This window comes from Mesoplodon densirostris, chromosome 10 (assembly GCF_025265405.1).
Source record: "Mesoplodon densirostris isolate mMesDen1 chromosome 10, mMesDen1 primary haplotype, whole genome shotgun sequence".
Lineage (NCBI taxonomy): Eukaryota > Metazoa > Chordata > Mammalia > Artiodactyla > Ziphiidae > Mesoplodon > Mesoplodon densirostris.
Window position 1 is genome coordinate 46,736,341 of NC_082670.1, and position 15,227 is coordinate 46,751,567.

Below are 15,227 nucleotides of genomic sequence, written 5' to 3' on the forward strand. Positions count from 1 at the left end.
GGAGAGACCTGTCTCTCCTTCTTAGGGTAATGGAGGGTATAAAGGGACATAGGGAGGTGGAGTTTGGGATTGGTCAGAGAAATCTGAAGAAGTAGGTGCCTCCAGGGAAGTAGGTGGCTCTGGAGAATCAGGTGGCTCTGGAGAAGCAGGGGAAACTTGATTTCCCCCCTCCCTAAAAATTGGGGAAGATTAGAAGGAGATCATCTAAAATGTTGGGAGTGTTTTCTGATTACCCTGAGTTTTGATTAAGGAGCCTCATAGAGTGGGGTTTTGGTAAAGGACTGTGAAGGCTTGGATATAGGGAACCTCAGTCCATTTTCCCATCTTATGAGAGTAAAGATCCAATTGCAAGATGGTACTGTAATTTAGAGACCCATTTTCAGGCCATTTTTCTCTATCCCCCAACTTACATAAAGGCCAGGCAGTGTTAGTAGAGTTAAAATTTTTCCCTTTCCAGCCCTTCTATTTTTTTAAATTTCCAATTTTTAAGAATATATTCCAGAGGTGTTTCTTCTGGCTTAGACGAGGATCCTCCTATGTTGAGTAACCTGCAACCAAGAGCACTCCTCGAAATGAAGTCTGTAAGCTCAGAGACATTTACTAGGAGGCTTTTGTCAGAAGGGGATTAGAGTGTCCTCCAAATTCTCATCTTACCTAATGGGTTTTTGAGGGCCCTCTATTCTCCCATCGCCTAACCAGACATCTCTGGTTGACCCAGTCCCTCGCACAAGGGGGCCCCTATAGAGGATGTTTGAACCAGTGCCAGTGCATTGACAGGACTCTCTTTGATGGAGATCTGGTGTCCATAAAGCTTATGTCCTATAACAATTTTTCCTATGTTGGGGTGTATTCCTCGAGATTGAGCATTTGTGAAGCCTTATTAAAGGATGTGGGCTGCTTGGAAGTGGCCAGCCCAATAGGTAGTCTGTAATGAGGTATGGGCTGCCAAGGCTTAGAGTGATGTGGGTCCTAGAGGTGCAAAAAGGAACTCCTGGAGGAACTGGAGTTGGGCACAATGGAAAATGCCACAGGGGTCAGGACCTGAGGGCCTAGAGATAGGAGTATTCCCACAGGGGATTTTTTGTGCATAGAGTAAGGTGAGAGACTAGACAGCAGAAGAACCCAAAACCCTATCTCTTATTTGTTTGGTGGCTGTGATAAAAATTGGGCAAAGCCTGATGATTCCATCTGACACAAGGAACAGTGAGTTTGGACAATGTTTCCCATGTAAGTTAACATATAAAATGAACCCAATTAGTTTAGGATCTCTCTTTAGGATTCTCCAAGGGCCCTTTGAAGCACCCCAAAGTTAGCTGGGGGGGTCAAAAGAACTTTAATTAGAATTTGATATTTGGGATGTCTGTCAAAAATTTCAAAAAGCTTTACAAACACCTGGTCAGATAGAATCATAGGTGGCTGTGAAACAATTATTCCTAGACTAAGGTGAAAAAAAAAGATTTCAAAAATAAATACAGATCACTTAAAGACACAGAAACTCATACAATCTGTTATCAAATAACAGCATTCCAGGAAAACTTTGTTCTCTTTTGAGAGAGAGAAACCAACTCCAGTCCTGTATCAGCCTACTCATAATAAAATCCATTTACCTAATTAAATTTAATCCAACCTTAGAAAGTCCTGACCACATACAAAATTATTTTCTCAGTGTTCCTCTTCCACAAACCTTCTGCAACTTTCTGTAGCCAGAAAGTCCCTTATTCTTTCCATTCAGAAATAACCAGCTTTGGAACAAACTCACCCTTTTTACATTAACAAAGTATATTTCCAATCCTCATACATTTCTTTCTGAAAACACACCTCCTACTTTCTTTAAGCAACCATGAACTGTCATTTTCATTAGCATTCTATAAATTGATAGAGAACATCTCAAGGTGACACCAAACAGCTTTAGTTTCTCTCTCACAAGAAGACAAAAGTAGGTAAATTTAGACCTGCTTAGCAATTAATGTTCCCAATATTTTATCTTATTTGAAATGGCCTGGATATTCAATGAATTCCTATCATTTAACTTAATTTAGTTTTAAGTTACCAAAATTTGGAGAGACTATTTAAATGGACGTTTCCAAAACATAATTATTCCTATAGAGTTTACCAAAACACTCTTATCTCAGGACCATTTACTTAAAAGTTTAATCATATCAGGTTATTTTCCATATTAACAGATTTTATAACTGAAACAATATGCACTTATTGACTTTCAGTAACCATAGGTACAATAAAAGTATTATACTTAATGTTGATGACTCTAAAGACAGGTTTGCATTAATTAAACCCACAAGCTTAAGCTATCTCTAATACCAGAGATTAATTAGATATTGAATATTTCCCAGATCACATTAACCCAAAATGTATTCTGGTGAGCCTCCTTTATATTTCTGAGAATGTGTATAAGCACTCCATTTCCTTAAGCCAATTAAATACAGATCATTTACAAGTTAATTTTTCCATAAAGACAGACAGAACCAGAGACCTCATAGTTTCCCACTTGAATTTAAAATGGTCCCTTTTTTTCCTTGGTCTGGGAGGCTACAGATGAATCAGGTAGTTCCTGAGAGCCCAAGCAGAATAGTTACACTGCAAAAGCAGAAGAGACAGATGCAAGACCCTAGAGCTCAGGCAGAAAGAATAGTTACACTGCAAAAGCAGAGGAGGGAAAATTGCAAGCTCCTTTCTTTTCTTTTTTGTTCTTTAAAATCCCACCAAGTAAGCCAAGCCTGGAATCTCAGGGAAAGTGCGCTGCATTTGTATTTCAAGGTTTAAATGCTCCACCATGCCCACAATTTTGGCAGAGACTTCAGGTATGAGGATTCAGGGAGGGGGAAGGGGGGAGGGACAGAAAAGACTGAAAAAGGGAAAGAGACAGCAGGAAAATACAGGTGAGAATACTGGGATGATAGAACATCCAGCCAGTTCATGATATGAGGTTTAACCCCCTATCACTCTCATAAACCTCCTGTCAGGGAGAGGCTGCTGGACCAGGGTCTGCATGGTGTGAGGCATGCCTCTCCCACCTCTGTCACCTATCAAGGGGAGCCATTGCCGGTCAGAGGGAGCATGGTCTCACAAGCTGAGAGGAGTGACGCTGTAGCTGCCAATGTCCAGTCTTTCAGAAGTAGGGGACAGAGGTAAGAGAGGACAGAGAGAGAAGAGGACAGAGAGAGGAGAAGTGGAGAGATTTCAGGAGAGGGAAAAGACAAGGGGGAGGGGAAAGTGTAGAGTCTGAATGTGTAGAGTACTGAGGTCCCAAGGGGCCAGGAAGGCAGACTTACCAAATCCAGTGACACTGAAACAAGAGGTTCACAGGGTGGCCACTTGTCACCCATGGTGAAGCTGTATTTGGTGGTCCTGGAGGTACCCAGATCCTCTCCCAAGAAGGAGACAACTGCCCCACATTGGGTGCCATAAATCTGATACCAACCAGGGTTGTTGGCCTTCCCTAATCAATAGAAATTGGCTAGAAGCCAGACAAGAAATTCAGGCAAGGCTTTATTGGGGGCCCTCCTGCAGAAGGGGGAAGCGAGAACAAACAACATATTCCCTTGATTGTTCACTCGCTGGGCAGGGCAGTGAGCTTGTTCCTTATATGGGGTGAGGGTAGGGGTTGGGCTAGAGGGGTGGCTTAGGTGGTTTGCCCACCCCTTAGGTGGTGGTGTGTGCAGGGGGCATGTGTAGTACCCTGCTTTTGCTCCCAACACCCTTTTTTTTCTCCTGGATCTTCAAAAGTGGCAGTTGACTATTTTTAGTCTTTTTGTATCTTTTTGTCCATAATTTTCCCCAACTGCACATGCATGCAGTTATTTTTAGACCCCTACAGTTTCTTTGTATTTTGTTGCTTGAGGAGAGGTTTGTTCAGGTGCAAACAAAGGGTCCCAGGTCCCAGCCTGTCTCAAACTGAAAAAAAAAGACATGTAAAAAGTCTCTGGACAGCTGAGTATTTCACACATGTTTATTCACGAGTGATTCTGCATCCATGTAGCCAACAGCCACATGTGGCTACTTAAATTTAAACTTAAATCAATTAAATTAAATTAAAAATTCAGTTCCTCAGTTACCCTAACCACATTTAAGTGCTCAAAAGCCACGTCTGACCAGTGACAGCACAGAGCATGGAAACTTCTGTTATCACAGAAAGATCTATTGGACTGCACGGCCCTAGTATTTATGAAGCCTCCATGTCGGAAATACAATAGGAGCTATAACATTATAAGCCAACGCAATATTAAATTTGGAAAGAAGTAAATCACCACAGAGAAAATGAATAGTTAATAGAATAATATGGCAATTTGAATTATCCTTTGATGGAAATTTGGGGTTTTATATGGCAAACTTATATTTCTGGCCTCAATAGCTTACATTTGATAGTTTTAATAATATAACATGTAAAATTGTTTAATAATGCAGAATGCTGTACACCAACACATTTGTAACATTTTTAGACTAAATTTTTCAAATAAATCTCATGTAAACTTAAACTATAGCTTGTGTGGTTGCAGTAGAGATGAAGGGCCCCTCCTTGCTCATACTGCCTGCCTCCAGAGCTGCTGGTTTTGGAGGAAGCCCTGAGTCACCAGCCCCACAGGAGAGCCTGAGCTACGTGGAAACAAACAAACAAACAAATAAAGCAGGCCCTGACTAGAGAAGGAGAGAATACTTTCAAAAGAAGATTAAAAATCAGAACTAGACTTGAGCGCTCCGTCGAGAATGGTTTGGAAGGAAGTAGGGGTGCCCACAGTGGAACCAGTTAGGTCAGTGTACACATCCGGGATGGACGTTGTTAATGGACTAGAGAAGGGGTGGCGAACATCAAGAGCATCAAGAACGGGGGATGAACATGAGAGATCCTGTATTTAAGGGGGTAGCATTTACAGGTCTTGGCAATGGATTGGATGCGACGTGTGAGGGAGGAATCAGCCATGACCGCCAGGTTTCTGACTTGAAGGAGTCATTCACTGAGCCTGGTGACACAGGAGGTGAGGTGCAGGGGAAAGAGAAGATGGCACAAGGAATACTGATATTTAAGAAACAGGAAGATTAAGAAGGTGAAGGACCCCCAGTTTGGGCTGAGCGGGGCTTACTGTGCTGGGCACGGAGCCTCGCATGCCTCCTCCTCCGCCTCCTCGGCCTCCTCCACCTGTTCCTCCGCCTCACCACCCACGCGGCCAGCTAGCTTGATAACCAACACAAGGTCGGAGACCACTCTCTGCGCTCAGCCCGAGCTCTGCGCATGCCCAGTGGGTGCCGTGGGCCGAGCCTGCGCAGTTGGGGGAATTCGGGCCCTAGGGATCCCCGCTTACGCCATGCCAGGAGATCGGCGGCGCCAGCAGCGGTACCTTTCCGCGCGTCCCGCCGCCCCTCACTCCCGCCCCTTCCGTGTTTTGGTCGCGCATGGGTTCCGTCAGTCGCAGGGGCGATTGGTTGTTAGAGGGATCCGAGAACGGCAATTGGCTGTCGTTGGCCGTCGCTCAAGAGCCCTACCGGAGACCGTGGGAGGTGGGAGGAGAGCAGGAGAGACCCCGGAGCCGATTAGACTGATCGACGGGTGAAGGCCATGCCGCCCCCTGGGAAAGTTCCTCGAAAGGAGAACCTGGGGCTACAGTGTGAGTGGGGTCCTGCTCCTTTGTGTTCTCAGCCATGGAGGAGTTCTGCGAGCACGTCACTCAGCACCTGCAGTAGCACCTGCAGGGCTCTGGGGAGGAGGAGGAGGAGGAGGAGGACCCGCTGGAGGAAGAATTCTCCTGCTTGTGGCAGGAGTGCGGCTTTTGTTCTCTGGACAGTTCTGCTGATCTTGTGCGCCATGTCTACTTCCACTGCTACCACACCAAGCTGAAACAGTGCGGGCTGCAGGCCCTGCAGAGCCAGGCCGACCTCAGCCCCTGCGTCCTGGACTTCCAGAGCCACAACCTCATCCCTGACATCCCTGACCACTTCCTGTGTCTGTGGGAACACTGTGAGAGCTCCTTCGACAATCCCGAGTGGTTCTATCGGCATGTGGAAGTGCACAGCCTATGCTGTGAATACCAGGCAGTCGGCAAGGACAACCACTTGGTGTTGTGTGGCTGGAAAGGCTGTACGTGCACCTTCAAGGACCACTTTAAGCTTCGAGAGCACCTCCGTAGCCATACCCAGGAGAAGGTGGTGGCCTGCCCCACCTGCGGGGGCATGTTTACCAACAACACCAAGTTCTTAGATCACATCCGTTGCCAGACCTCATTGGATCCTCTTATCTCAGTGAATCCTAGCAGCAGCCCCATGAGGTAGGCCTCTTATCCACGCTTTTGGCAGATGAGGAAACTGAGGCTCAGAGAGGTTAAATCGCTTACCTGAGATCACACAGCTAAGCAACACTTCCAGTGCTCTCACTGTTCCAAGAGATTTGCCACGGAGCAGCTGCTGCGGGACCACATGCGTAACCATGTGAACCACTACAAGTGCCCTCTCTGCGACATGACCTGCCCACTGCCATCCTCCCTCCGAAACCACATGCGCTTTCGCCACAGCGAGGACCGGCCCTTTAAATGTGACTATTGTGACTACAGCTGCAAGAATCTGATCGACCTCCGGAAGGAAGCACCTGGATACCCATAGCAAAGAGCCAGCCTACAGGTGTGATTTCGAGAACTGCACCTTCAGTGCCCGGTCGCTCTGCTCTATCAAGTCCCATTACCGAAAAGTGCATGAAGGAGACTCAGAGCCGAGGTACAGATGCCACGTGTGTGACAAATGCTTCACGAGGGGTAATAACCTCACCGTGCACCTTCGCAAGAAACACCAGTTCAAGTGGCCCTCAGGGCACCCCCGTTTTCGGTACAAGGAGCATGAAGACGGCTACATGCGGCTGCAGCTGGTTCACTATGAGAGTGTAGAGCTGACACAGCAACTGCTGCAGCAGCCGCCAGAGGGATCGGGCCTGGGAGCATCACTGAATGAGAGCAGCCTGCAGGGCATCATTCTAGAAACAGTGTCAGGGGAGCCAGGACTCCAGGAAGAGGCTGAAGAGGAAGAGGAAGGTGGGGGTGGTGAGGGGACAGCCCTCTCGGCCTCTCAGGACACTTCTAGCCCTGTCATCCACGTGGTGAATCAGACCAGCGCCCAAGGCGAGCGAGAGATTGTCTACTATGTGCTGTCCGAAGCCCCGGGAGAGCCACCTCCAGCCTCTGAGCCCCCCTCCGGGGGCGTCATGGAAGAGCTTCAAGGAGTAGCCGAGGGGCCAGAAGTCCAGATGGTGTGAAGGCTGCAGACCCTGACCATTGCTACCCCAGACCCCAGCTGGGGTTTGAGCCGGGCTCGTGGCAGTGCCCCTAGTGGGCAGCCCTTGCCAATGGATGCCTTTAGGAGTGGTGCTGAGAGCAGTGCGGTCCACTCTGGACCCGGCTTGCATCATTCGGCAGACCGAGGGACTTCCCTTTTGTGCCAGCCCACATTCTGTGGGGATCCTGAGGAGTTTGGATTCTTTAGGGGGGCACCCTGGTTGTGTGTGTTCTTATAGAGGGGGCTAGTGTCAGGCTTAACCCTAACCCCCAGACGTGCTGGAAGAGTGATTAAAATCCATAGTCAACTCACATCCATTCCTGTCTTTAGGGGTCCTTAGGCCCAGGGATGATAACGTAACTGATCCCTGCAAGGGCACTTTCCTCACAACCAGCCAAGGCATTTCCCTCTAAATGGTTCCTCCTACAAACCCCAAGGACTTTCATGGTCATCCTCAGGGATGAGATTGGAGGCACTGAGTATGTGTGTAACATTTGTTTTTGGTAATAAAAGAAACGCTTGGGCCATTAAAAAAAAAATCAGAACTAAACCTAATTTAGCAATGAGACCCCCTTCCTATTCAAACAATGTTAACGTCATTATTAATGACATAGTTAACTTGAATACTTACATTTTCTCCATGAAACTAAGCACTACTGAAACAAAACATTCCAGAAAAATAAAATTAGTAATGCTGTCATGACTCAGTGCAAAACCAAGTTTTAAAAGACAACTCATGTTTTTCACTTGTAAGTCAAATGTTAAAGATGAATAAAGGGCATTGTCATATCTTAGTATTTTCTAATCATAGAAACTGCAAAGAGATCAGAAATGTCTTCCTCTCAGGATAATAAAGGAATTTTTGTTATATATGGTACCATACAACAGGGAAAAAGCCATTGTAAGAATGAAGATTACTCAACTGGTTTATATGAAATTATTATTTCATTTTGATATGCATTTGCCTGATGCATAATTTATTAGAAAATGATAATTATGTAAAACAAAATGCCAACATTGTTTTATTTATGAAAGTAAATGATGGATTCTTAAATTGCCTTCTAACTGAAAAGTGTCACTAAAGATACTTTATTGAAAAATATCAAATAGATAGATACATCATGCCATCATAGTCTTGCACAAACTATAAAATCTCTGTTTCATCACAAAAATAATATTACCAAGAAGTGTGGCAGGAGTCGTTATGGGAAGTTGAATTATTGGATTCTTTTTTATTTTGCTTTGTTTTTTGTTTTGTTTTGTTTTTCTAATTTATCCCTGCCATGGACAGGTTGAATGAGATAGCTATGATGATGTTAACAACTTTTCATGCTTTGGTTTCTTGTAGCCTAAAATAGCAATATAAAACACATATCTGCAACCTCATAGCAGATGAAGCTATAATAGAATACATTCCCCACTTATTAGAGACTTATTTATTGTTTTCCCCATAAAACTTTCAGAAAATTAAGTATTACCACATTGTAAAGCTAGACTATTAGGTGTAGTGTTTCCCCATTCGCTGTGTGGACACATTCAGGTTTAGGATGGTTTTGAACAGATAATGAATTCCCACAGAGAGTGAGTAAGCTGCCTCAGTAACAAAACCTGGGGGCGGGGGGGGGGGTGGTTATCTATTGCCACGCTGTTCCACACAAGCCAGCAATCCATAATAGGAAGCTATTCTTTTAGTGGAAAAAAGAGATGGGAGATACTATTAAAATCATTCTATTTTATAAGAAACTCATCCATATATCAAGCAGAGAATGTATGATAAAAATGTAGGGAGATATACACATAAAAATAAAACCTTTAAGAAAAGAAACATGAGAAAGTATAAAAATCCATGATCAATCAGATACATGTCATAAACACTGATCATTTACATCCTAAGAGAATATTGACTCTTAAAATATTAGCATTTCATGTATAGTTTTTATTTTAATATTTCATGATATGTTTTTTTAATTTGAATTATTACCATGAAGTGCTTTTGTAGTAACAAGAAATATATATGAAGTGGACATGCTATGCATTTTATGGTTTAACTCATCCAGAAAGGAACATATGCTTATAAGAATTAACCACACTTCATAAAGAAAGTTAAATGTCAAGTTCTCATATGACCTGCTAATTATATTCAATAACATTAAAGAGCAGCATTTGCAAATTGCTTCTGTGCCTAGAATTTTAGAGTTTGGTGACAAAATTATGATCTTGACCCTCATAATTAAATTACTTAATTCTGGAATATTTTATGCTTCTTGATTGCATGTTCGGCTTTATTTTCTTTTTCTCTCAATTGTATTAGAAAATTTCACATTATTTTCATTTATTTTCTCTTAATACCCACTGAATTCTCAATTTTATTAGAAAATTCCGCATTATTTTCGTTTATTTTCTTTTAAAACCTGCTGACATTTTACGGAAATAAAGCCCAAAATGAAAATAATGACCAAATTCTAAATCTGTCACCAAGGCCTATTAAATTGAAAAGTCTTTGAAGAAACTGTGGGCACAAAGCAGAGTCAGGATGACATTTCATATTATTTAAATTTCAAAAAAGATTTTCTTCTGAAAGCCACAATAACTTATTAGCATCACAAGATATTTTTGCTTCTCTTTAGTTGACAAAAACATGTCAGTTTTATAGTTTCTAGTGTTAGTATTAGGTTTAACTACAGTTCAAATACATATTTTTTGTACCTACAAAAATGGCAATTTTATATGATCCAATTAACTTTTAATATAGGTAAATCCAGTACAATAGCAGTTAGCCAAACTCTCAGTAACATAATATTTTGGAAACGTGCATTTTCCAAAATATATGGTAAGAAATGTTCTGAACTATTTTGTGTGATGATTCTCTTAGTTACAGGAAATCTTCAAAAACTTCATAAATGCGTGCTGATTAGAAAAACTCTGTATCTAGAGGAAATTTAATACATATTCTGTTTATTTTTCCATTTTTGGAAGAATTTTTGATTTGGTGTCTGTGAGGTGGTAATGTATACTCAGGAACAGCCAGAGATTCTTACAGGTTAATGTCCAAAACATACACTGGCATGAGGATTTTACAACAGGCCTTTAGAGAAATATCATCTTTTTATAAATTCAAGATTGACTTTATTTTTAAAGTGGGATCTTCTTGAAGAAAACAGGATTATATTTATAACAGCTTGTGCCTTCATTTCCTAGTGAGATAAAGGCCAATTAAACATGGGAAGGGGAGCTCTCCTAACACTGGCTCCATGTGGAGCATGGTGTAGCCTAAATTTCTCTTCTCAGTAGGCACCCTGAACAGTGCTTGTAATTTCAACTGTCATCTTTATGTTGATCACTTCCAGAGCTATATCTGTAGCCCAGACTGCCTAAGCTTCAATCTTCTCTATCCAATTGCCTAAAACCATCTCTCCATGGCATCAAGGTTATCTGCTGCTATCCTAACTGCCTGCCAGGGGAACACTTAATCCTCTTTGGAAGAAAATATTATCAGGCAAAACCCTTCACAAATTTCCATAGGCAATATCAAGAATTCAGTAAATAAAATTATAAGGCATGAGGAAACCAAGAGGAAAAATAAAGAAACAAGTGATTCAGACATTGGAGTTATCATCCAAGGGTTTTATAGTAACTATGATTAACCTAGTCAAGAAAATAGAGGGGAAAATGTAGCCTAGTCCCAAAAGACTTGGAATTCTTTTAAAGAGTCAAATGAATGTGACAAAATGCAGATAGATCTATGTATTGTCATTCCACTGCTTGAAATCTTTCCATGGCTTTCTTGCCTATAGGATAAAAATAAAATCCTTACTGTGTCATAGGAAACACTTCAGACCTGACTCCTACCTACTTCTTTAGCCCAACTGCCTACCATTTCTTAGTCATTTGTGTTTTAGTTAGATCCAACTGCTAGTGGTTCACCAAACAGTATTTTCTTTCATGTTGCCATGCATTCACACTTGGAAATTGGAATGCTCTGACACTACCCACTTGTCCCTCTAGAAAATATATTCATTCACAAATAACCATCTCAAATAAGGCCTTCCCTGAGAATTTCCACCTAAAATCCCCAGACAGATTTATGCATTCCTTCCAAAGTGATGTCATAGCCCCTATTATATAATCTATTGAAGCACTTTCCACTTCTATTTCAAATTATTTTTATATATACCTGTTGATCTCCTCTAGTAAGCCGAGAGCACCGCTGTGCTAGAGCAGACTTGTGCTGGCTCACAAAATCTCTTGTAAAATTTCCAGGAATTTCATGAATTTGTTGTTAAACACAGCCATTATTAAAAATTAAATTTTATAAACTTAATATTAACTTAGTTATATTAAAGACAAAACGTTAATATTTAAAAACTCATTATTATCTAATTGTTTCATTACACTCTATGCTTAAGGTTACATCTGTTGCTGTGTATGGCAGAAATAATATATGGTGTGCTACTGTTTACCTCTTCCCAAATTTGTTTTTAAGGATATCATGTTGCTATCTTGAAATCAGCCATAGAAAGAGTATTTACACCACAGATACTGGCAAATGCTAAAAACCAGGACTTGATTTTTTTGTTACAGTGATTATGCAGACAAGAAAATGATGGAGAAAAATGTTAATAAAGCAGATTTAACTTAAAAGTCTGTTATGTCTGCAGCCTTTATATCATGACCAGAACATGAAATTGAGGAAATATTCTTCTAGTGTGTAAAAACCATTGTCCAATTCAGAACAAAGTTGCTCTCAAAAATGACAAATGAGTAAAGTTCTGACATGCATATTTAAGGTTTCCTTTTCATTTTGCTTGTCAACAGAAATGAAAATTTCAAGTGACATTAATGTCAGATTTATACATGTTCATCAATACAAGGCTGTCTCTGAAGAATCAAAGAGTAATCAAGTATTTATCTTATCTGTGCTGTGATTTATAGTGGTGTTATTGTAAAAACAGAATTATAAAATTTGATAGTGAATTTTTCAAGAAACAGCAAGTCACACTAAAGTTATATGTGTACAGAAGTTACAATAAATTCTATATTTTATCTTTAAATTGAGTTCTATAAATTTTATTTTTAATGTAAATGAAATATAAATTTTATTTAAATATAAATTAAATGTATTTGTTTTTATTTAAAATACTGTGCTTTATGTCACTAAAATTTATAATAACATTATACATGCACACACACATACATACACATGCATACAATTTTTTCAAACATCACTGGTTGAGAATGTCTAAAAGACAGGAATTATGTCATTCTTCTTTTGTCTCTATTGCTAGGAATAATAGGTAATTCAGTGGTTAATATTTATAAAGTCTGCTGAATTACTATTATTTTAAGCTTATTGTAGGGCCAATATTATTTACTTTTGAAAACCCAAAATGTGTGCAGAAATTATAGTTCAGGAAAGGATGTTTAGATCAAAATGGTCTCCTTAAATTTAAAAAAAAATTAGTAGGCATATTTGTGGCAAGAAATACATTTTACAAAGTAGCCTTGAAAAAGACTGGATTTGTAAAACATGTGCTTATAGTAATACCCATGTATCCTGTATGTTGATGTGCCCAGTACTCAGATGTATAAAGTGATCTAAAATTCATAGGACACTGCAGAGAACTTGTCCTCTTCTTTCATTATTTCTCACGCCTTCATGTCAGGTCTACATTTTATATTTTACCTTATGTAAATTGCACAGGACCTGGTGAAGATCTGGAAAATAGCCAAGCTTGTGTTTCATAAAAAATCCAATGAGGATCTGCTTATTATATTGGCTCAAGTATAGAAAACTAAAGAATTTATAACTTCATAAATATGAAGAAATTCTAGGTAATAGGGATATTCTTCATGTCTCCAAAAGAAATGAGTCTTGTCTCCTTGAGCATTTTCTTTTTTTGTGAGAGATGCCAAATCATCTGTCTTCAGCTAGAAGGAAATAGAGTTAAAACTTTTAGTTGTAGAGGGAGGTTTTTCCTTTACTGGGACATCAGATGTACCCTTTATTCTTTAGGAAATTCTACTTTGAGACTGTGATAGGATAAGTAACTTCTAAAATAGTCTTAATTTATTAACACAAATGTGTTAATAGGCTGGAACATAATATCCCAGTAATTTCTTCAAAAGAAACAGCAGAAACAGTGGAGCAAAAGTGGGAAAAAATTTTTAGAATTTTTGATATTTTATGCTTTGATATTTATTTTAATACCCTTATTTAATTTGAATCTCTTGCAGATACTGACTGATCCTTTTGGAAGCATATCTATTTTAGTGATTTACCTTAGAACATCACCAGCATGATCTATATTTTTAACTGTCCTAAGCAAACCACATAAATATTTACATCAACTTGTAGACAACAATAATAGATTAAGTATAAGTATCCACATTTACTTTCTCTTTTACAAAAGTACAAGTATTTATGGACAACTTAACTATATGCTTTAGGAAATTGTGGGTTGTCAGGAAAGATTTCTATCTATTCTGTGGATTTTCTATGTTAATATTTTAAAAAGTGAAAGTGTAAATGAGGAAAGAAAATGTAATAGTCTTCCACAGACCAAAGCTATTCTTCATAAATAGAGATCATACTACTCTCTACTCATCATTTGTAATATTCCCCTTTTAGTGGTGATTGATTTGAGTCAATCCATATCTACACTGGATGAGAATAGTCTTCTCTGTACTAATTTAACAATTCGATACGTATTCATTGAATGAATACTCTATTGAATACACTATGTTAAGCACCACAAGGCACCAAAAAGGGACTAACTTTCTTTTCAGGAGCATACATTTAAAAAGAGAAAATTATAGAAAAATAAATATGGTATATGTTTAGACATTTTTGGTAGCAGTGAGAAGAAAACAATAGGCTATTAAATTCAGAGGGCAGAGGGTTACCTTATGCTTGGTAGAAGCAGAAAAATCTTCCTGAAATCATGTAATGTAAATGACCTTTAGAAATCAGTAGCATTTTAACAGATAGAAATAGGAGAAAGGAAGGGAATTCAAGAGGCTGAAGGCCTCAGAGACCTGCACCTGCCACTCCATGGCTATGCTATAGAAAACAAACACAGCAAAAAAAAAAAAAAAAAAAAAAAAAAGGGAACAAGGCAAAACAATACTTGCTTGCCTCTTGTTGGAAGTTAGAGCGCTTGAGTCCTGAGTAGGACGTGGAGATGAATGAAGCTAATTTTTTACAAACTTGGCAGAAGAACAATAGCCTGGGTGTTAGAAAAGAGACACGTGTGGCAAACGTAATTAATCCCCCAGTCACAGACCCAGGTGGCTGCCCAGGAAAGAGAACTGGGAACAGGCACTGCCAGTTGCAGCACTGAGAATTCTAACTGCGATGTTAACTCTTATTCTACCCGACAGGAGATGAGGCCTTGGGATGAGGATAGGATGTGGTTACAAGGAAATCTCCTCTCCCTAATAGTTATTAGAACGTATGTGTGGATATTTTATAGAATGGTTGGAAGATGAATTTATAGAATTCTCTCATTAATAAAATAAAAAAATAAGAGATATCACATAGGACATAAAGATAAAATTAATGCACCAATCCAGAAGATCCAACATCTCACTAGTGAGAGTTCTAGAAAGTGAGAAGAAAAATGAAGCACTTCCCAGACCTGGAGAGTATAAACTTCCAGATGGAGAGAGTTTATTAAGTACCCAGCATAAGAAATAAAAGAAAATGCACACACATGGGCACAGCATTGGGAAATTTCAAAACATCAGAGAAAACAATGTAAAAACATCTAGAAACGGAAAAAATAAAATGAGACAAAACTAAACTAGGTCACAAACAAGTAGCAGGAATTCTCAAGACCACAGGTATGTAATGATAGAAAACATTGAATCAAAGCCCTCAAAATCTTGATTGAAAATAATTTTCAGCCTCAACTTTTATACTCAACCAAACAGTCGCATGGAACTAGAATTTTTAAATT

The 15,227-nt window shown here is 39.9% G+C and overlaps 2 protein-coding genes across 3 annotated transcripts in view; both read left to right on the plus strand.

The window, feature by feature from the left end:
* Positions 1 to 15,227, plus strand: part of KHDRBS2 (KH RNA binding domain containing, signal transduction associated 2) — a 657,141-nt gene that overhangs the window by 554,933 nt on the left and 86,981 nt on the right. The window contains exon 8 of one of the 2 annotated variants that reach the window (XM_060109735.1): positions 63 to 91. The exons of the other annotated variant lie outside the window; for it this stretch is intronic. Coding sequence (XP_059965718.1) covers positions 63 to 91 — 29 coding nt within the window. The remainder of the gene's footprint in view (positions 1 to 62; positions 92 to 15,227) is intronic. 2 annotated transcript variants of the gene reach the window in all.
* On the plus strand, positions 5,477 to 7,249 carry LOC132496966 (histone H4 transcription factor-like). Its single transcript, XM_060109734.1, is given in 4 exon segments — positions 5,477 to 5,621; positions 5,624 to 6,249; positions 6,361 to 6,579; positions 6,581 to 7,249. Coding segments are annotated over 4 exon segments (1,566 nt in total). The 5' UTR covers positions 5,477 to 5,569.